Raw genomic sequence first — 18,473 nt, forward strand, 5'->3', positions numbered from 1 at the left:
TGAGTGGCCTTTAATGTGGATTTTTTGGGGGGTCGGGAGGTTGAGTGCTTTCACTGCCTGTGTATGATTTTTTTGTGGAATTATAAATCAAAATAAAAAGGGAAGTGAAAGATAAGTTATTTTAAAAATGGACACTGTGAAACATTTTTTTTTAGAAAACGACGATGTGGATGTTTTGTAAATAAGTGTAATGTTAGGAGTGTACGAGTGTTCAAATTACGAGAGAAAAAAACAGAAAACTGTGGTGTTGTGATGAACATGTGTGGTTTATTTGTACAGATATGTCAGTTTGTCTCAGAGTTTATATAATAAAAGGTTTGATGTAAAGTTTGAGTCTGGTCATGGTTTATGTTTTCATGAATGATTACCACTGTTGTCATGAAGTGTCATATTTTCTCAAACAAAAACTCGATAATGATTCACCAGTTAGGGTTTATGAATTCAAGACAATAACTAAAATGAGTCTCCTAATTAGTCATTTGTATTTGTGCAAGCATATAAATAACGGCATTAAACCATTAAACAGAGTAGGAATAATCCTGACTGCTTTCGTACTAGTTGCATTGATGAGCCTCACTAACATTAGTGAAACATAGTATCTGTCACATAATATTGTTTCACTAATATCATTAGTGAAGCAAAAATTATGATCTTAGCTGTGTAACTGATAAATAAATAAGTAAATGTTAGTTTAGATTAATATTACTCTGGATGTTGAATTGTGAAAAGGAGTCAGGATCCTCTGAGTTTCACAGGCAGCATAAAAATGTTTGAGAAATTTTAACTTTAGAACATTCTAATCACTTGTAAATGTGCAAACGCTGTTTGCAAAATACAACTAAGGAGGTTAAAGCTGCTGTACCAGTTGTCACATGGTTGTCCTTTTCACACCACTTGAGTTTTTCCAACCTTCAAAACTTGGTGCTAATAAACTGTACACATACATATTGAGCAATTTTTGTAGCTATTGACTGCCTTGATATGTTTTTGTGAGTTAATTAGTAAAATGATAAGGTTTTATTTGTGGACATTGTTTTCAGTGTTGCTCAATATTTCCCGACAGAGCGTTCTAGCACCACCATCACCACTGTGGAAGAACGAGAGGAAACCTTCTACACTGGTGTCCAGTTACCACAGAAATCTAAAACACTTGAACTCAAGCCAGAACCCAAACGTTACTCTTCCACTTTAGAGAAGAAAAAAGAGAAGCCAGTTTTCCTCAGCCAGCTATCCCCAGCAGCCGTAACCTCAGGGGAAACAGCCAGATTTACGGTCAGGGTGTCCGGCTTTCCAAAGCCGATTGTTCAGTGGTCTCGCAATGGTAGGGTGATAAAAAGCTCTTCTGCGTACAGGCTGGTAGAAGAAAAGGAGGAGTACACATTGGTGATCACCAAAGTTACATCTGAGTATGAGGGTGAATATTCCTGCACTGCCACCAACAGGTTTGGGCAGACAACATGCACCACATACCTAGAAGTGAAAAAGCCTGACATCAGCCAAGCAGAGAGGTGGGTGGAGAAAATGTTTAAGGTCACAGGTCAACCACCTACATTTACTGTTCAGATCCAACCTGTTAGATGTTCAGAAGGAGGGGAGGTTTATTTTAATTATAAAACCACAGGAGATCCAGTTCCTGATGTGAAATGGTTGAAAGGGGCTTTCCAAATCCAGCCCAGCAGAAACTGCATCATAGTAACCAACCCAGATGGATCTGGCCTAATCAATATCAAGAGCGTCAAACAGGAAGACAGTGGCCTATACACATGTAAAGCCTCCAACCAGTTTGGTGAGGCTACCTGTAGTGCTGAGCTTGTTGTGTTTAGGGAGTCGGTCTCTGTTTCACACAAAAAGGAGCAGCTAACCATGGTTCAGAAAAAATCCTATAAGGTGTCAGTATCAGAACAGGCGACAGAGTCTCGTCTGTATCAGGTCAGCCTTCCAGGCCAGGACAAGACCCGGTCAGATCAAATGGTTTATACCATTGGTACTGAAGACAGGAAGATCATTCCTAGTGAGCAGGTGGCCTCGCTTGGGGAGGCTGACATCTCTGCTGCAACCATCCATCGTGAGACACTGACCCAACAGGCAGCTGTGCTTCAGACTCATGAGATAGAGGAGAGGGTTTCTGTGGTTCCCACTCACCCGCCTCAGGCATCAGCTGTTCCTGGGAAGCAGCTTCACATGGCAGCATTTACATCCTCTGTAGAAGAGAGTCAGGGTCTCACAGAGCAGCACTGTGACCGCATTCAGAGTCCTGAGGTCATTGAACTGCAGCTGGCAAGAGAAAAACAATCAAAATTAATGTCTGCCATGGCAGAGGAGCTCATCCCACTTTCAACTGTCAGCACAGAGCTTCTACATGACAAGCAGCCTGCTAACATCAAACCCACCTCTGAACCCAAACACTTGGTCAGCGGGCATCAGGTGGAGTCTCAACTTTCTATTGTAAGAGAGCAATCTGAGGATATCCCTGGACAACAGCAAGAGAAGAGCTACAGGGTGAAGGAAGGTATTAAAATTTTATATTCAGCTCAGTCTACAGAGAAACAAGTAATGGAAGAAGGCCACACAACTGAACTATCAACAGCAGAATCTGCTGTCAAATCCACCATTAAGAAAGAACAGAGTCAGCCCATTTTAGCCTCAATCAGTGAGTCCAAACAAACTCTTTCTAAGGAGACAGGGTTCTCGATCCAGATGCCTGCTGAAGAAGCAGCTCAGCTTTCTAAAGACAGAATAATGAAGGCAGCTTTAAATGCTGAAGAAAGGCAAATACTGCAGGCTGAGCCGACTAAAGAACTGCCATGTCTGGATAGGGCAGTGACTATTCAGTCACATGTAGAAAGTGGGAAGGTACTGCACCTGCAGGTCATCACAGACCAAGACCTCCTTTCATCTGAAAAGAGTTTCAGTTCTGAAAAACCAGCACCTGAGCAGGCAGATACCAGGAAGAGTCCCACTCTGTTGCACACTGTAAGTCAGGATCAGCAAAAAACTGTTTTTTGTGAAGACATATCAGAGTTTGAAACTAAAGCCAGCTCGATAGCCATTCAACCCCAAAATGAGGCTCAGACTGTGCTGCATCTCCAGTCAATAATGCCTGTAGAGGTGCTGCCTAAAGAGGGTGTTTTCACAGATGAAAAGCCTGATGAACAGGTAGCAACACAGAAGCACGAAAAATCAAGGAGCCATGCAGCTGTCTCAGAAGAAAGACGAGAACTCACAGCAGATTACCATTCAGAGCTAGATTTATCAGTGACCGGGGTTCAGTCTAACATTCGAACTGAGCCCAAGCCTCAGAAAATCCTCCAGGTTTCCTACCAGCCCATGCAGCTGCCAAAGGAAACCCCCATTGCTGTTGATCTCAAGCACCAGAAAGCTTTAGTTCAGAAAGAAGATCGCTGGAATGTGATGCATGTCACCAGTGTAGCAGACAGTCAGGTCTTAGAAGAGGGTCACACAGAAACTCTGTCAGGTGTGGACAAGTTTAAGTGTCTAACAACCATAGAGCCTAAAATGCCCACTGAACCAGTCCAGATTGAAGAGAAGGAGATCTCCACTGAGAGCAGCATCTCTCTGGAGGCAGCAGAACAGGACTTTGCTGTTCAGATCCAGGAGGGTCAGTCCGTTAGGCAGTCGATAGTGATGGATGAGAAGCGAGTGTTAACAGGGGAGCTTTCTCAAGAGATCTCCAAGTCTGAATCGACTAAAGTTATAGTCAGCACACAACCAAAACTGTCCCTTATGGCATCAGAATCTAAAGACAGCACTGCTCTCCCCAAAGAGATGATGTTTGTGATTCAAATCCCTAAACCTTCCAGTCTAAATATACGGCATCAGCTCAGAGAGGCACTGCAGTCTGCTGTTGCCAGTGACCAGCCAGTCCTACTGGCTGATGTTGTTGGAAAGTTACAGGCTTTGGAAGTGCAGGAGGTCAAAGTTCAGCGAGAACCCAAGCGCTCTATGTTTACATATCTGATCACAACAACAGGTGCCCCCATTGAGATCACACTAGCTTTTGAAGGTGAATACCCGCAAAAGGCTGATCTCAGGACTGAACTACAGGCAGCGTTCCACTCTATTGTGTACCAGGAGGCTCATGTTCTTACCTCAGAGCAACCAGGCACCATGCAGCTAGACAAACCCCAGAGGGCTCATGTTTCCTCAGCCAGGTCAGGGCAAATGCTTTCTACAGTGGTAGAGTCTGTGCGTGTGGCAGAGAGTACAGTAGATTTCACAGCTGCAAAATCTCAGGCTGCTGCACTTAAGATCGAGTCTGATGTCACAGTTGAATGCGCTGCAGAAGGGGGGCAGGTTGTAATTCAAGAATCCAAGACAGAGAAGGTGGAAAAGTCCATTTCATCTAAGACCAAGATAACCACAGAGACTCAGGTGGCCTTTGAACAGTCGGTTCAGGTATCAAGAAAAGAAATTAGGTCTGTAATGGTAGAAAGTGAAGAAAAAGAAGTGGGAACAGCTTTTGTCACTACTGCTCTGCCTCTTGCCACCATCCCCACTGAGCAAACACTAGATGTAAGCATCCAGCAGAAGCACAGGGAAGAGATATTCAAAGAGGAAGTCACATTATCCAGACCAGAGCAGAGAGAATACCCTGAAATAGTTACCTCCCTACTGGACTTAGCTACTGAAGAAGATGGTGAAGTCACTTTTATTACAACCATTAAATTTGCAACAAAAGTAAGCTGGTTTTTCAATGGCCAATTGGTGAAATCTGGCAAAGAGTTCAAGTGTTTCAAAGACCATGACACATACTCACTGGTTATCAACAAAGTTGTCAAGGAGAGACATCAAGGAGAATATGTTTGTGAGGCTGAGAATGAAGCCGGCAGGACAACAACATCTTCAAGACTCACTGTGGTCCCAAGAGGTTTGCTAACAGGATAAATATATGTAACATTCATTCACCCATCCATTTTCTATGAGCAACTAATAATTCACATGAATTTCTTCATTCCAAGCGTCTCTCATTTAAGTACTTTGTATTTATCACTTTGGATTTATATCCATTTCATAGCTCAGCATGAGCACTGTTAGGGTTCCGCATGGGTACTAACTCGCTGTGTTTTATTTGTTCCACATCATTTCTTGATCTTTATGTCCTAAAGACCAGGGCCATCACAGCCATGCAAAGACCACCTTGTGGTCCTGTGGTTTATTGCCATCTTTCAGTATTGATTCTCATGGTCACTGGTCTTTGGGACACTTCACAGCCTTTTTAGGATCACCGTGGCATGCAAGAATCAACAGGTTGGTCTGTCACTGTCCTTTTAGGTCCATTCTTGCTACATTGCCAGTCTTTCTGCATGTTTGAGGGCTTAAACTTGGCATTGCATCATTTTCACAAAGATTTTCCTCTTTTCAGCTGGAACCCTAGCCCCATGAGAACCTTCAATGAAAACATGGGGCTAATGTTCCTGCTCTTTTTCTCCTCCACAGTCACTGCTGAATTGTCTTCTACCATTGCTGTACATTCCACCTTTCATGCTCCTGATGCTCCTGTCAGTTTTTTTACTTACATCAAAAGCTGTGGATGTCATAGCTAACATCTATGCTTCACTGTATCTGTGTGTGCCTCAGTGCCACCTGTTTTCAGGCAGAAAATCAACCCTGTAGAGATCAACGTTGGAGGCCATGCAAAGTTCGACTGCGAGACTGAGGATGCGCCGAACGTGACCTTCAAATGGTACAAATCTAACATTGAAATCAAACAGAGTGAGAAGTACCGGATCATCAGCCGCCACACAGGGTCTTCACTGGAGCTCCTGAATCCTGTGAAGACTGACAGCGGTGAATACACCTGCAAGGCTTCAAACCAGCACGGCTTTGATAGCTGCACTGCCTCGCTCATCGTGACTGGTAAGATCCCAGTGGGAACTTTTTTAATTTTCTATGCATGTATGTGTTGGAGACAGAGAGAGAGAATTATATTCATGTTATGTGTTAATGTGACTCATTATGGTTTGGAAGGCGCTGTTTGATTCTGACCCAGCATGTTTATACAGAGGTTTAAAATGTCCTCAATGTTGAATCCACATCCCTCACTAAGTTGGAAAGTTTGGTTTGTTTCTGATGTTTTTTGCTACTCATTAAATGCTGTGTATGTCCTACCTGCTTTCCATAGAGATGTATCCACCAGTGTTTGTTTCAAAACCAGAGCCAATGACCTTATTTGTGGGCAAACAAGCTGTTCTCCAGTGCTCACTCACTGGATCTTCACCAATGGAGGTTGTCTGGCACAAGGACAACATAGCCATCACATCTGAAGGGAATTATGTCATAAAAAGTGAAAAGAACAAGTATTCTCTTCACATTAAAAGTCTTGAGTTGACTGATCAGGGAGTATACCTGTGCAAGGCCTCCAACAGTGTTGGCACTGCTACTTTTACCACAGAGCTTACAGTTATAAGAAAGCCCAGCTTTGTTAGGACCTTTGAACCAACGTCAGCTGCTGTCAATGACCCACTAAAACTGGAGTGCCAGGTGGATGAGGACACTGGGGTGACCGTCACCTGGACCAGGGATGGCAAAAAAGTCCACCTGAGCATGGACTGTAAGATATCCTTTGAGGATAAGGTGGCAGTTCTTGAGATTCCCAAGTCCAAGCTCAAGGACTCTGGGAAATATGTTTGCACAGCCACAAATGAGGCTGGGAGCTCATCCTGTGAGGCTGTGGTAACAGTTCAAGGTAAGAACCTGCAGGTGATCACTGCTGGTAAAATCATTTGGTGGTCTATCCGAACTGCAAGCTGCGGCTAATGTGTTGCAATGTTGTCCCTTGTTTTGGCTTTTGTTTTTGTTTTTTGCTGATGTTCTTCTGTGTCTGTTTTGACAATGTCTTTAAGTCTGTGTCTCCAAACACTCTTTCAGAACCCCCTGCTTTTGTCAGGAAAATGGAGCCTAAGTTTACCTGGAAGCAGGGTGCAGCTGCACGTTTACAATGTAGCGTTAAAGGATCATCTGAACTTCACATCCACTGGTTCTGGAATGACAGAGAGCTTAGTGATGGAGAGAAATATAAAATCACCTTTAAGAACGGAGTTGCATCTGTGGAAATATTAAATCTCCTGGTGACAGACAGTGGAAGTTACATATGTGAGGTGTCGAATAATGCTGGTAGTGAGAGCTGCAGTACTGTGGTTGCTGTTAAAGGTTTGTTTTGAGAAAGACTTACATGATTCTCAGTGTTCCGTTCAGAAAATATTAGTTTTAACCCCACACACTTTAATCTTTTGACATTCAGAGCCTCCATCCATTAGAAAAGATCTACAGACCGTAGAAGCTGTGAAAGGTGCAGCAGCTCAGCTGGAGTGTGAGATTGCAGGAACGGCTCCTTTTGAAATCAGCTGGTTAAAAAATAAGAAGCCCATCACAGCTGATCAGAAATATAAAATCATCTCCCAAGACTCTCTGTCAAGGCTAGAGATCCAGACCTTTGAAAGCGCAGACATTGGAGATTATCAGTGTGTCGTTTCCAACGATGTGGGGAAGGTAACCACCAAGGCCTCAGCTAAACTGAAAGGTTGGTAAACCCGTTAAAGGCTGAGGATTATTGCTGCACCTGAAAGTCAGATTTTAATGTGTTACGTGTTTTTGTAGAGCCACCATCTTTCTCAAAGAGAGTTGAAAGTGTTACAGCCGTGTTGGGAAATGCAGTGAAACTACAAGGAACCATAAAGGGCTCAGCTCCCATCACTGTTAAATGGATGAAAGACTCTGAAATACTCAGAGATGATGATCCAAATATCAAGATGGTTTTTGAGAACAATGTTGCAAGCCTTTGTATAACAGCAGTGGCCATCAACCATGGTGGAAAGTACTCATGCCAAGCAGAAAACGAGGCTGGGCAGCAAAAATGTGAAGCCACTCTGACTGTGCAAGGTCAGGGAAAATCTTTGATGCAGATGTCATTGTACACAGGTCCAAAGCTCTTTCTCTTAATAACCACCTAATCTGTCTTACACCAGAACCTGCTAGAATTGTAGAACCTGCGGAGTCCATTAGTGTGACTGCAGGAGACTCGGCCACGTTGGAGTGTACAATCTCTGGAAGCCCAGAGCTGAAAGTAAAGTGGTTCAAAGATGGGAAGGAGATGATAAGTGGGCGGAAATATAAGATGACGTTGAAGGACCACGTAGCCACCATGAAAATTTTGACAGCGGAGAAAGGAGACACTTCGGAGTACAAGATGGAAGTGTCCAATAAAGTCGGGAAAGACCAGTGCACATGCTCAGTCACTGTCTTAGGTTAGCTTGCTGTTCTACAAATTATGTACAATATATGGGTCCTCCATAATGTTTGGGACATTGATCCATTTTTCTGTAAATTTACACTCTGATTGTCAGTGTGAAACAATTCAGACATGAGCATTTAATATTGTTTCTGAGGCTTTCTCCACACCAACTTGGATATTTTCCAAACAGTCTCACTCTTGGAACAAGATGCCACATAAACAATTGGATTTTTTTACACATATTCTCATTTTCTCCTGAATCTTTTTCCATTGAACTTCAACTGTGATCTGAAGAAGTTGCTCCTCCTGGGTTGTCTTGGAGTTCATGTATCTTTGTGTCTTGTTGATGAGAAACTGTATGACAGATCAGGAGAGGGATAGACAGATAAAAGTCTCTTCTGCAAGATGAGACTTGCAGAAGATCAGTAATGCAGGCACCTCTCCAGTCGGTTAGCTCTCTACCCTTGCACTTTCCTTTGTGAGGAGACACAAAACGCTGGAGAGACTATGTATCCCTTCTGCCCTGAGAACATCTTGGGATCCCCCAAAATGGGCTGGAGAGCTTCTCTGAAGAAAGGGAGGGCCTTTATTATTTTCTTCCTGGTCAAAAGTCCCATGACCCAATTTTAGATAAATGCATTAATGGCAACTGTCTGTGGACAGTAGTCTCTGACAGCTGCCTTTTGCAGACTGATCCTCAAATGTTCACTTACATTACCATAGTGATGATTCTTACGACAGCAGTGAAGATTTTCCTTTGCGATTCATGAGGCCACCATGTCAGATCTTCTTCTTAATGAGATTCTGCACATTTGATTGTGCTTTTGAGTTTGATAATTGCTTGACTAAAAAGCAATGACACATAGCCGAACAATTAAAAGTATCTGGAAAACCAATTGTCCAAAACAGCCTGACTGTGATTAAAAAGTTATACTTTCTACTTGGGGGATCTGGAATTTGCACTCTAAGCATGTCTGAAATGTTAGATTAAGAATTTCATACAGCAAATAAGAGTGGGGAAGCTTAGAAAAATAAATACCAAACATTATGAAGGACTCTGTGTACCTGGGTATTAGAAAGCAACAATTTTTACCTCTCAAAAGTTATTGCTTTTGAGATGTAAATTGCAAAGTGCTGAACCAGTGGTGATTACTGCAACATTTTGATGACTTGTTCTTCATCAGGCCAACATTAGTCAATATAAATTAAACTCTTTGTCCATTTGCCTTGGATTGGTTTCCCATGGCAGATGTACAAGGAAGTTGGTTTTGATGACTGTGTGATCTGAAAGTAAGTCAATATGAATACTTTAAACTTAAGAGACAGTGCCCAGCATATAATTTTCTCTTGGGTTTAGTTGAACAACTCTTTACAGAAGCAACACAAGAGCATTTATAAATGAGGTGCTTTCTTTTCAACTACCAGATCGGATAATGCCTCCAACTTTCACCAAGTCCCTGAAAAGAGTTGACGGCAACATTGGTAATGATGTGTCCATGGACTGCAGGGTGTCTGGGTCCCAACCCATGACCATTGTTTGGTTCAAAGATGACCAGGAAATAGAGTTGGGAGCCAAATTTCAATCGGAGTTCAAAGATAGCTCTGCCACACTGAGAGTCAGTCGGCTGGAAAAGGCAGACTCTGGAGTTTACAAATGCAATGCCACCAACTCGGCTGGCTTTAAAGAAACCAGTGGCACGCTCTACGTCAAAGGTTATGAGTCTTTGTCTTATTTTCCCTTTCTTTCTCTTGTGTGACGTTTGAAGAATTTTATGTTAACATGACAAGACTATTTGTTTTTTGTTGATGGCCTTCAGAGCCCCCAGTGTTCACAGAGAAACCAGAAAACCAGGATGTTATACCAGGAGCCAAAGTCTCTTTCAGGGCAGCCTTCACTGGAACTGCTCCTTTGGCTGTTAAATGGTTCAAAGAGGAAAAAGAGATTGTAACTGGAGGCATTTATTTTATAAAAAAAGATGCTTCTTCCAGCACCCTGGACCTTCACTCGGTGAAGCCCAGTGATTCCTCTAAATACACCTGCCAAGTGTCCAACGATGCTGGAAAAGTGGATTGCGCCACAGTCCTTTTTGTGAAAGGTTCTTGTCCTCATTATAACTGTGTCCTTAAAACCCTGACATTGAAGTGACACTAACAAGCCTTGTATCTTCTAATGAATGTTAACCTCTTCTCCCAGAACCTCCTGTGTTTGTACGAAAGCTTGATGCGACCAAGCTCGTCACAAGTGGCATCTCCACCAGGTTGGAGTGCAAAGTGTCAGGCAGTCCGGTCATCAGTTTCAAATGGTTTAAGGATGAGATGGAGATCAGCGCCAGTCCTAAATATACAATCAGTGTGTCTGATGTAGAAGCAACTCTTGAAATATTGAACTGCTCAACTGGGGACAGTGGCGATTATGTCTGTGTTGCGTCAAGTGAAGCAGGCAGTGATCGGTGCAGCAGTACAGTTACTGTCAAAGGTTGGTTCATCTACAGGAAGGTCTCCTGAATTCCTTTGGTTAATTGCAGTTTTAGTAAAGATAGTTTGATTTATTTAACTTTCAGTCAAAGATTACTGTAAACTTTGTATTATACTTATTCAGTCCAGTCTTCTGCTCACTGACCAACATCATTACTGTCTCCTAGAACCACCGGTGTTTGTACGTAGCTTGGAGGCCAAAGATGTTGTGAAAGGTTCTGAGATGATGTTGGAGGGCCAAGTCTCTGGCTCTGCTCCATTCACTGTGTCATTTTACAAAAACTCCAAGGCAGTCAGAAATGACAAAAGACATAAAATCACAGTGAAAGAAGATCTGGTGGCTCTGCAAGTGCAGGTGGTCGAGGCTGGAGATGTTGGCTTGTACCAGTGCACTGTTGAGAATGAAGTGGGGATGTCAACCTGTGAATGTCAAGTTACACTCAAAGGTTGGTTAGATGCATCTATATTTTGTCCAAAACTTTAATCTTTAGTCAGAGACTTTCAAGCTTGATATGTGTGACATCTTGAGATGCTCATAATGTTCATATACCATCTTTGACTTGTAGAACCACCGTCTTTTGTAAAAAAGCTTGAAAATGTCAGTTCATTGGTGGGCAGTGATATTTCTCTCCAATGCACACTGAAGGGCTCTGAGCCCATTACTGTGACCTGGCTAAAGGACAACCATGAGCTCAAGGAAGCTGAAAATGTTAATATTTCATATGAGAACAAGACTGCCCTGCTGCACATAAATGGATTGCACAATAAACATGGAGGAAAATACTCCTGCCAGGCACAGAATCAGGCTGGTAGCCAGACATGCTCTGCTGTTCTGACAGTCAAAGGTTGGTTAAACCTTTTAATTTTGGTTTGTGCTCTCATTTTGCAGTTATAATCTTAAAGTCATTCATATTTGAATACAATAACAAGCAAGAGGTTTCCCTGAAACAGCCAATGTCTTCACATTTAACCTAAAGTTGCAATGTGTAGCAATAACTCATTTCAGATGTTTTTATAGAGCAACAATCCATTTCAAACTTCATGTCAAGGCAATTTGCAAGACAAACAGTCCAATTTATATCCAGATCTATATAATTCATATTCTTTTTAACTTGGTCACTAGATGCCAGTATTTGTTACACAGTTCTCCTTTAGGTAATTGCCCTAACAGCTATAGATCAGATTTCTAAAAACCATCTCAACATACAACATGTTAGCATATAGCATTGGTTTCAACCATCAACCACTGTTTATTGGAAAAAATAGACACAACCTGCTAGGTTAGATAAGTCCAAGTGTTTGGTAGAAGGGAACAGATTGGGACTGGACTGATATGAATGACTCTGCAAGTAAACAAGAACCAGATGCTTTTCTGGAAATGTTAATTTTCTCTTTAAAATACATTCTTCTTCATGTATCAGAACCAGCTAAGATCACAGAAGAGGCTAAGTCCATCAGTGTGACTCAAGGGGATCCGGCCACACTCGAGGTCAGGTTCTCTGGGACAAAACCACTGAAGGCCAAATGGCTTAGGGCTGGCAAGGAGCTGACCTCAGGCCAGAGATTTAAAGTACAGACCAAAGACACCAGCTCTGTGCTCAAGATTCTCAAAACTGAGAAAACTGACAGTGGTGAATTCACCTTTGAGATTTCTAATGATGTCGGACAAAGTTCTTGCGAGGCCACGCTCACCGTTCTTGGTCAGTGCTTAATGTGCATGGGTAACGTTAAAGTAAACTTTGCTTGTTTTCATCCAAATTTATAACTTGTAACACTTGTTTTTATGTTATTCATGTCAGATCAAGTAATTCCTCCATCCTTTACGAGAAAACTGAAGCAAACAGAAGGTATTAAAGGATCATTTGCTCATCTGGAATGCCTTGTGTCAGGCTCTCTGCCGATTACTGTCCAGTGGTATAAAGATGAGAAGGAGATTCAGGCTGATGATAGACATAAATGTACATTCTTTGAGAATGTTGCTTGCCTGGAAATCTCTGATCTTCACCTTAGAGATGGTGGAAGTTATACATGCATCGCCAAAAACAAAGCAGGAACAGTCCAGTGCTCAGGCATCTTGTTTGTAAAAGGTCTGAAATGGTTGATTTGTCTAGTTTTATTCCAGCAGAAAAGAAAAAAATGTTAACTGAAAGGATTTTTGGCTTCTCTTCACAAGCAGTGGTTTGCTTCTCTCTTTCAGAACCACCATTCATTCTTGAAAAGCCTGAATCCATGAATGTTTTACCTGGATCAAAGGTCCAGTTTAACGTACTGCTCTCTGGCACACCACCACTGAACATCAAATGGTTTAAAAACAAGAAAGAGATTTTATCAAGTGCTGATTGCTCTGTGGTTAAAGACAACACATCCAGCTCGCTGGAGCTTTTCTTTGCCAAGAGCTCAGATTCTGGAGACTATGTGTGTGAAATTCAGAATGATGTGGGATCCACTTCCTGCCAAGCAACACTTTTCGTCAAAGGTTCTAACTATAACTATATATGAATCTAATCCAGATGCACATTTTAATTTGTTTACAGATTGTATTTTTTTTTTTTTATTGTAGTTGCTTGTTCCGAATAGTCATGCTTTACTCACTAAGTTTAGACCAATGGTTCTCAATATTTTTACAACAAGTATCAACTAAGTAAATATTGACAAACTTGTTGTTAGTAGTTATGGTCACTAAGCACATCAATTTGATTGCTGATGTCTATTTAAATAACAGTTACTACATTCATGTTTACCTCACAATTGATTAAAACCAACATTTCTTCTGAATGTTTTTAATCCAGTCCAAATCCCACAAATCATGCACATACCACAGTTTGAGAATCATGGGTCTAAACCATTTGAAAGTAGTGCAAGAGAAAATTCTCATAATATCTCACATTTTAAGCCCCAGCTGTACTCATCATGATAGTTTCTACAGATTATTTATACCACAGCTCATTTGGCTTTTTATTTTACTTCTCAGAGCCTCCTAAGTTCACTCGGACACCGGATCGTGTGTCCGTAGTGCGTCCCGGGCAAAGCAAAGTGTTTGAGTGCCAGGTGACCGGCACACCTGAAATAGACATCTATTGGTTCAAGGAGGGCTCTGAGATCAGCGCCAGTGATCACTTCAAGATGGCCTTTGTAAACTCTGGGGCTACTCTGGAGGTTTGCGGGGCTGAAACTAAAGATGGTGGCCTTTATTACTGTGAGGCTCGTAATGAGGCTGGCAGTGAGAGCTGCAGCATGGAGCTCAAAGTGAAAGGTTTGTTGGGCTGGAGCTTTGAGAATCCGAACACTAGGAAATTATCCTTAAAGTTAAATTGGCAGAAAGTTTTTCATGCTCTGTTCCTTAATGAGAACTAAGCATATTTAGTGGATATCTTTTTGAAGCTAAATGACCTAATGGACCTAACTCACTATAATTATGTGGTTAAACACGTATAGCATCAAATATTTACTAGAGAATTACCTCTTGAGGTAAAGTTATGACAGTTTTTCTTCTTTCGTCTCAGAACCGCCAATTTTTATTAAAGAACTGTCTCCAGCTGATGTTGTGAAGGGCTCAACAACATCTTTTGAGTGCCAGATTGCCGGAACAGGTCCATTTGAGATAACCTGGCACAAAGATGGAAAAGAGATCAAGCCCAGTGCAAAACATGGCTTTTCCCAGATGAATGACACTTTGACTCTAGAGATCCACAGATGTGATGGTGTAGATGTGGGTGAATATCAGTGTACTGTAGCTAATGAGGTTGGAAGCTGCACTTGTAAGACAACTCTAAGCCTCAAAGGTTGGTTTCTTTAGTCTTTGGTATTTTAAAGAGAAAAAAGTCCCCTATTTTTAGTTTTTGAAGTGAAAACCGCTAACTTCACATTATTTTTTTCAATAGAACCTCCAGCCTTTACCAGGAGGATTGAGGACAGTGTTATTGTCCTCGGTAAACTGGCACAGTTTCAGTGTGTTGTTGTAGGTTCTCCAACCCTTTCTGTTCAATGGCAAAAAGATGAGAGCTGGATTTTGGAGGATCCAAGGATTGAGAGAACTTTTGAAAACAATATGGCGACTCTCAGGATTTCTGCCTGTGAAGCATCTCATGCAGGTAGATACAGCTGCCAGGTGATAAACGAGGCTGGGCAGGATAAATGCTTCGCCACTCTCACAGTTCAAGGTAATTTGCTGAACCAACAATCCTTACTCCATACGTTTAACACTTACAAAGCCATTTCATTATGTACACCTTGCTAGCACCGGATTGGACCCTTTATTTTCAGAAATATCCTAATTTTTCATCCCATTTATTCAACAAGGTGCCTGAAATATTCCTCAGAGATTTTGTTCCATATTGACATCTCATAATGGTGTTGCTTAAGGTTGGTTGGCAGCACATTCGTGATGCAAATATTCTAGCTCACCACATCCTACGTGTCCTTTATAGATCATTGGAGTACAGTAACTCTCTGGCATGTTTAAGAATCCAGTTTAAGATTGTTAGTGCTTTATGATGCTCCAATCAGAAAGGAGTCAAGGCATTCTCCGGCTTTGGCATTTAAACCATACCGAACAGGGACTTAAAGGGCCAAAGTGTGCCACGAAAATACCTGCCATACCTATACAATTCCACCACCAGCCTGACCCATTCATACAATGCATACAAATCTTTAATTTTTTTTTTTTGGTCAAATTCTCTACCATTTAAATATCACATCTCTAACAGAGCTTTGTGAGACAGCGGAACATTCCTTCCATCTTTTATTGTGTAGTTTTGAAATTTGCAGTGATGAGTCCTGAAGACAAGGATTGAGAACCACTGTCTTAGTTGGATCAAGTAGGTTTGGGCTAATGTTGCATTTCTAGTATTCTCAGTCTTCTATAATAACATCAGCTGTTGTCTTTTTTTGGACCATTTTCTTTAATTCACCAGTTTCCAAAAATACTAAGATAGGCCGGTCTAGTATCAACAAGCTAGGCCATGCAAGGAGACTTCGCCATCTCTAAATGCCTATATGCATCAAATTCAAATGCAATAGAAAGAATGTACCTATAAAATGGTTGGTGAGTGAATATTAAAGCAAGGAATCGATTTAATCCTGACTTTGCTCTGCGTTGTAGAACCCCCTCAGATCTTAGAGAAACCTGAGGAAATCAAGGTAACAGTCGGAGATCCAGTCAGTCTGGACTGTAAGGTGAAAGGCTCACCTGAGCTCAAGGTGAGATGGATGAAAGATGGCAAGGAACTTCAGTCCATAAGGCAGCACAAGCTTATCTTTGAGAACAACGTCAGCAGCCTAAAGATTCAGGGAGCGCAGAAAGCAGATGAAGGAGAGTATGTGTTTGAGGTGTCAAACCACATCAGCAGCTGCTCCTGCAAAGTTAAAGTGGTCGTATTAGGTTGGTGTGACCATACCGATGAATGAGCTACATCAACTACACACTGATTAAATTATATTGACCTTCTTACTCCTCTTTTGGTGACAGAGCAAGTAATTCCTCCAAGCTTCATCAAGCCACTTGTAGAAATGCAGGAGATTCTGGGCTCATTTGTTCAGATTTGCTGTAAAATATCCGGTTCCCTCCCAATCTCTGTGGAGTGGCAGAAAGATGGGAGTAAAATCTCCAGTGGTATCAAACACAAACTGATCCAGCAGGACAACTCTGTGTCTGTGGAAATTGAACAGCTTGAGAGACCTGATGCTGGGTCGTATTCTTGCAAACTGACCAATGCAGCTGGGAGCTGTGAATGTAGTGGATCCCTCAGGGTCAAAGGTCAGACACTGCTCTTCAGTTTGACTGGTCGTAATGTACTGAAAACAAAGGTGAGTACCTCTTTAACCCGGTTTATTGTCTTGCCTTCAGAGCCTCCCAGTTTTGTGTTGCTGCCCGAGTCACAGGCGGCTCTGCCCAATGCCACAGTTCGCTACAAAAGCACGTTTACGGGTACACCACCCTTTACGGTCAAATGGTTCAAGGACGACATGGAGCTCATGACCGGGCCAACATGTTTCACAGGCGTGGATGAAACGTCCTGCTTCTTAGAGCTCTACTCAGTGGCCGTTGCTCAGAGTGGAATTTACTCTTGCCAAGTCAGCAACGATGCTGGTTCTGTACGCTGTAGTGCAGATTTGACTGTCAAAGGTTGGGACTCACAATTTTTTGAATCGTTTCTTCATCTCATTCTCCAGCTAAACCCATCCTTCCTACTTTATAGTGCAGTGATTCTGTTCACTCAGATGTAGTTCATCAAAATGTGTCCAGTCTTTGCATTGTATTCACTGCTAGCTCATAATTGTCAGCTTGTATGTTCTGTTACTGTCTGTTCTGTTTGCTTCCAGCTGCTGATTGTCTGTCTGTGTTTCGGCCTTCCAGAACCACCTGAGTTTGTGCTGAAACTTCCCGCCACTAAGTTTGTAAAGCGGGATGAATCACTCCGCCTGGAGTGCAAAGTTCGTGGCACGGCCCCTCTGAAAACGACCTGGTACAAACACGACACCAAGGTCTCGGATGGGGGCAACTACAGGACCTCGTTTGTTGACTCGGTAGCTGTCCTGGAGCTGGTGTCCAGCAGCTTTGCTGATGATGGAGTTTACACCTGTGAAGCTCAGAATGATGCTGGCAGTGTGAGCTGCAGCACCACACTTACTGTTAAAGGTCAGCCTCCCACGGACGTCTAACAAGCCTCTAATACTTGTGTGCTCACGTTCAAAGCTGACATCTGTAACAACTCCTCTTTATCTCCATCTTGAATCTGAGCAACCACCATCAGAAGTACTCTTCTTCACCTTAATCATTAATCAGATTGACTTCACTTGTGCCTTTTTCTGAAATGAAACACAATCTATTAACAAACATGCTATAATAAATTCTAACATATTTCCTCTAACTTTCATATCCTAGCCATATTTAACTACAAACTCACCAAACACTACTTCCTAAACATCTGATTCAAACTCATTCTACATCCCCACTGCAAAACCACAAGAAGTTACAAAGTATTTTTGTCTAGTTTCTGGGGTAAATATCTGACTACAATTAAAATATGACAAAACTAACTTATTAGTAATTTTTCAGCAAGATACAGGTGTTTGTTTTAAGTCAATAATTCTTGAATATTGATTTTAAAAAACCAGTTCCATTGGCAAATTTTTTTCACTTGTAACACAACATCTTTCCCAAATTATGCGTGAAAAAAATCTGCCAGTGGAGCTAGTACTTTTTATTAATATTCAAGAATTATTTACTTAAAACAAACTCACATCTTACTAAAAAGCTACTTAGTTTTAGAATTAGAATTAGTTTTAGTCTTATTTCAAATAGACTAGGATATTGTCACTATAAACTAAACAAAAATATTTGGTAAATTTTGTTGTTCTTAAGTTTAGTGCTTAGCGTACATGTCCTTTATTCCATTTTTTACTAAATAATAACACAAGAAATTTTCCTAACATCTTCAATCCATCTAAACTCTTGAGTTTATGCGTGGACCCAACATTTTATCTTTAAACACGTAAAGTGTTGTTTCTGCAAATTTACAATTAACAACTAACTGTGGGTCGAATTTTTTATTCTTTTCCATTTTTACAGCACAACTTTCTTTTAATTTCCAGATAAGTTCCTACTGATCTGTCAGCAGTTTTTCCCTCCACTAACTCCACACTTTGACCTTCACTAAAACTACACTTAAAGTTAACTATCTCTAATTTTCAACTTGTTTTTATTTTTTAGGAGCTGTTGTCTTAAAAGCTTCTGATGTAGTTCCAA

The 18,473-nt window shown here is 41.5% G+C and overlaps 1 protein-coding gene across 1 annotated transcript in view; it reads left to right on the forward strand.

Annotated features, from left to right (window-relative positions):
* The window catches only part of LOC102219802 (titin-like), a 215,207-nt gene that overhangs the window by 45,555 nt on the left and 151,179 nt on the right, over positions 1-18,473 (forward strand). Inside the window, exons 42-43 of the mRNA XM_023337148.1 lie at positions 1,064-4,888; positions 5,599-5,877. Of these exons, the coding sequence (XP_023192916.1) occupies positions 1,064-4,888; positions 5,599-5,877 (4,104 nt within the window). The remainder of the gene's footprint in view (positions 1-1,063; positions 4,889-5,598; positions 5,878-18,473) is intronic.

The sequence above is a fragment of the Xiphophorus maculatus genome, chromosome 7, assembly GCF_002775205.1.
Source record: "Xiphophorus maculatus strain JP 163 A chromosome 7, X_maculatus-5.0-male, whole genome shotgun sequence".
Taxonomy (NCBI): domain Eukaryota; kingdom Metazoa; phylum Chordata; class Actinopteri; order Cyprinodontiformes; family Poeciliidae; genus Xiphophorus; species Xiphophorus maculatus.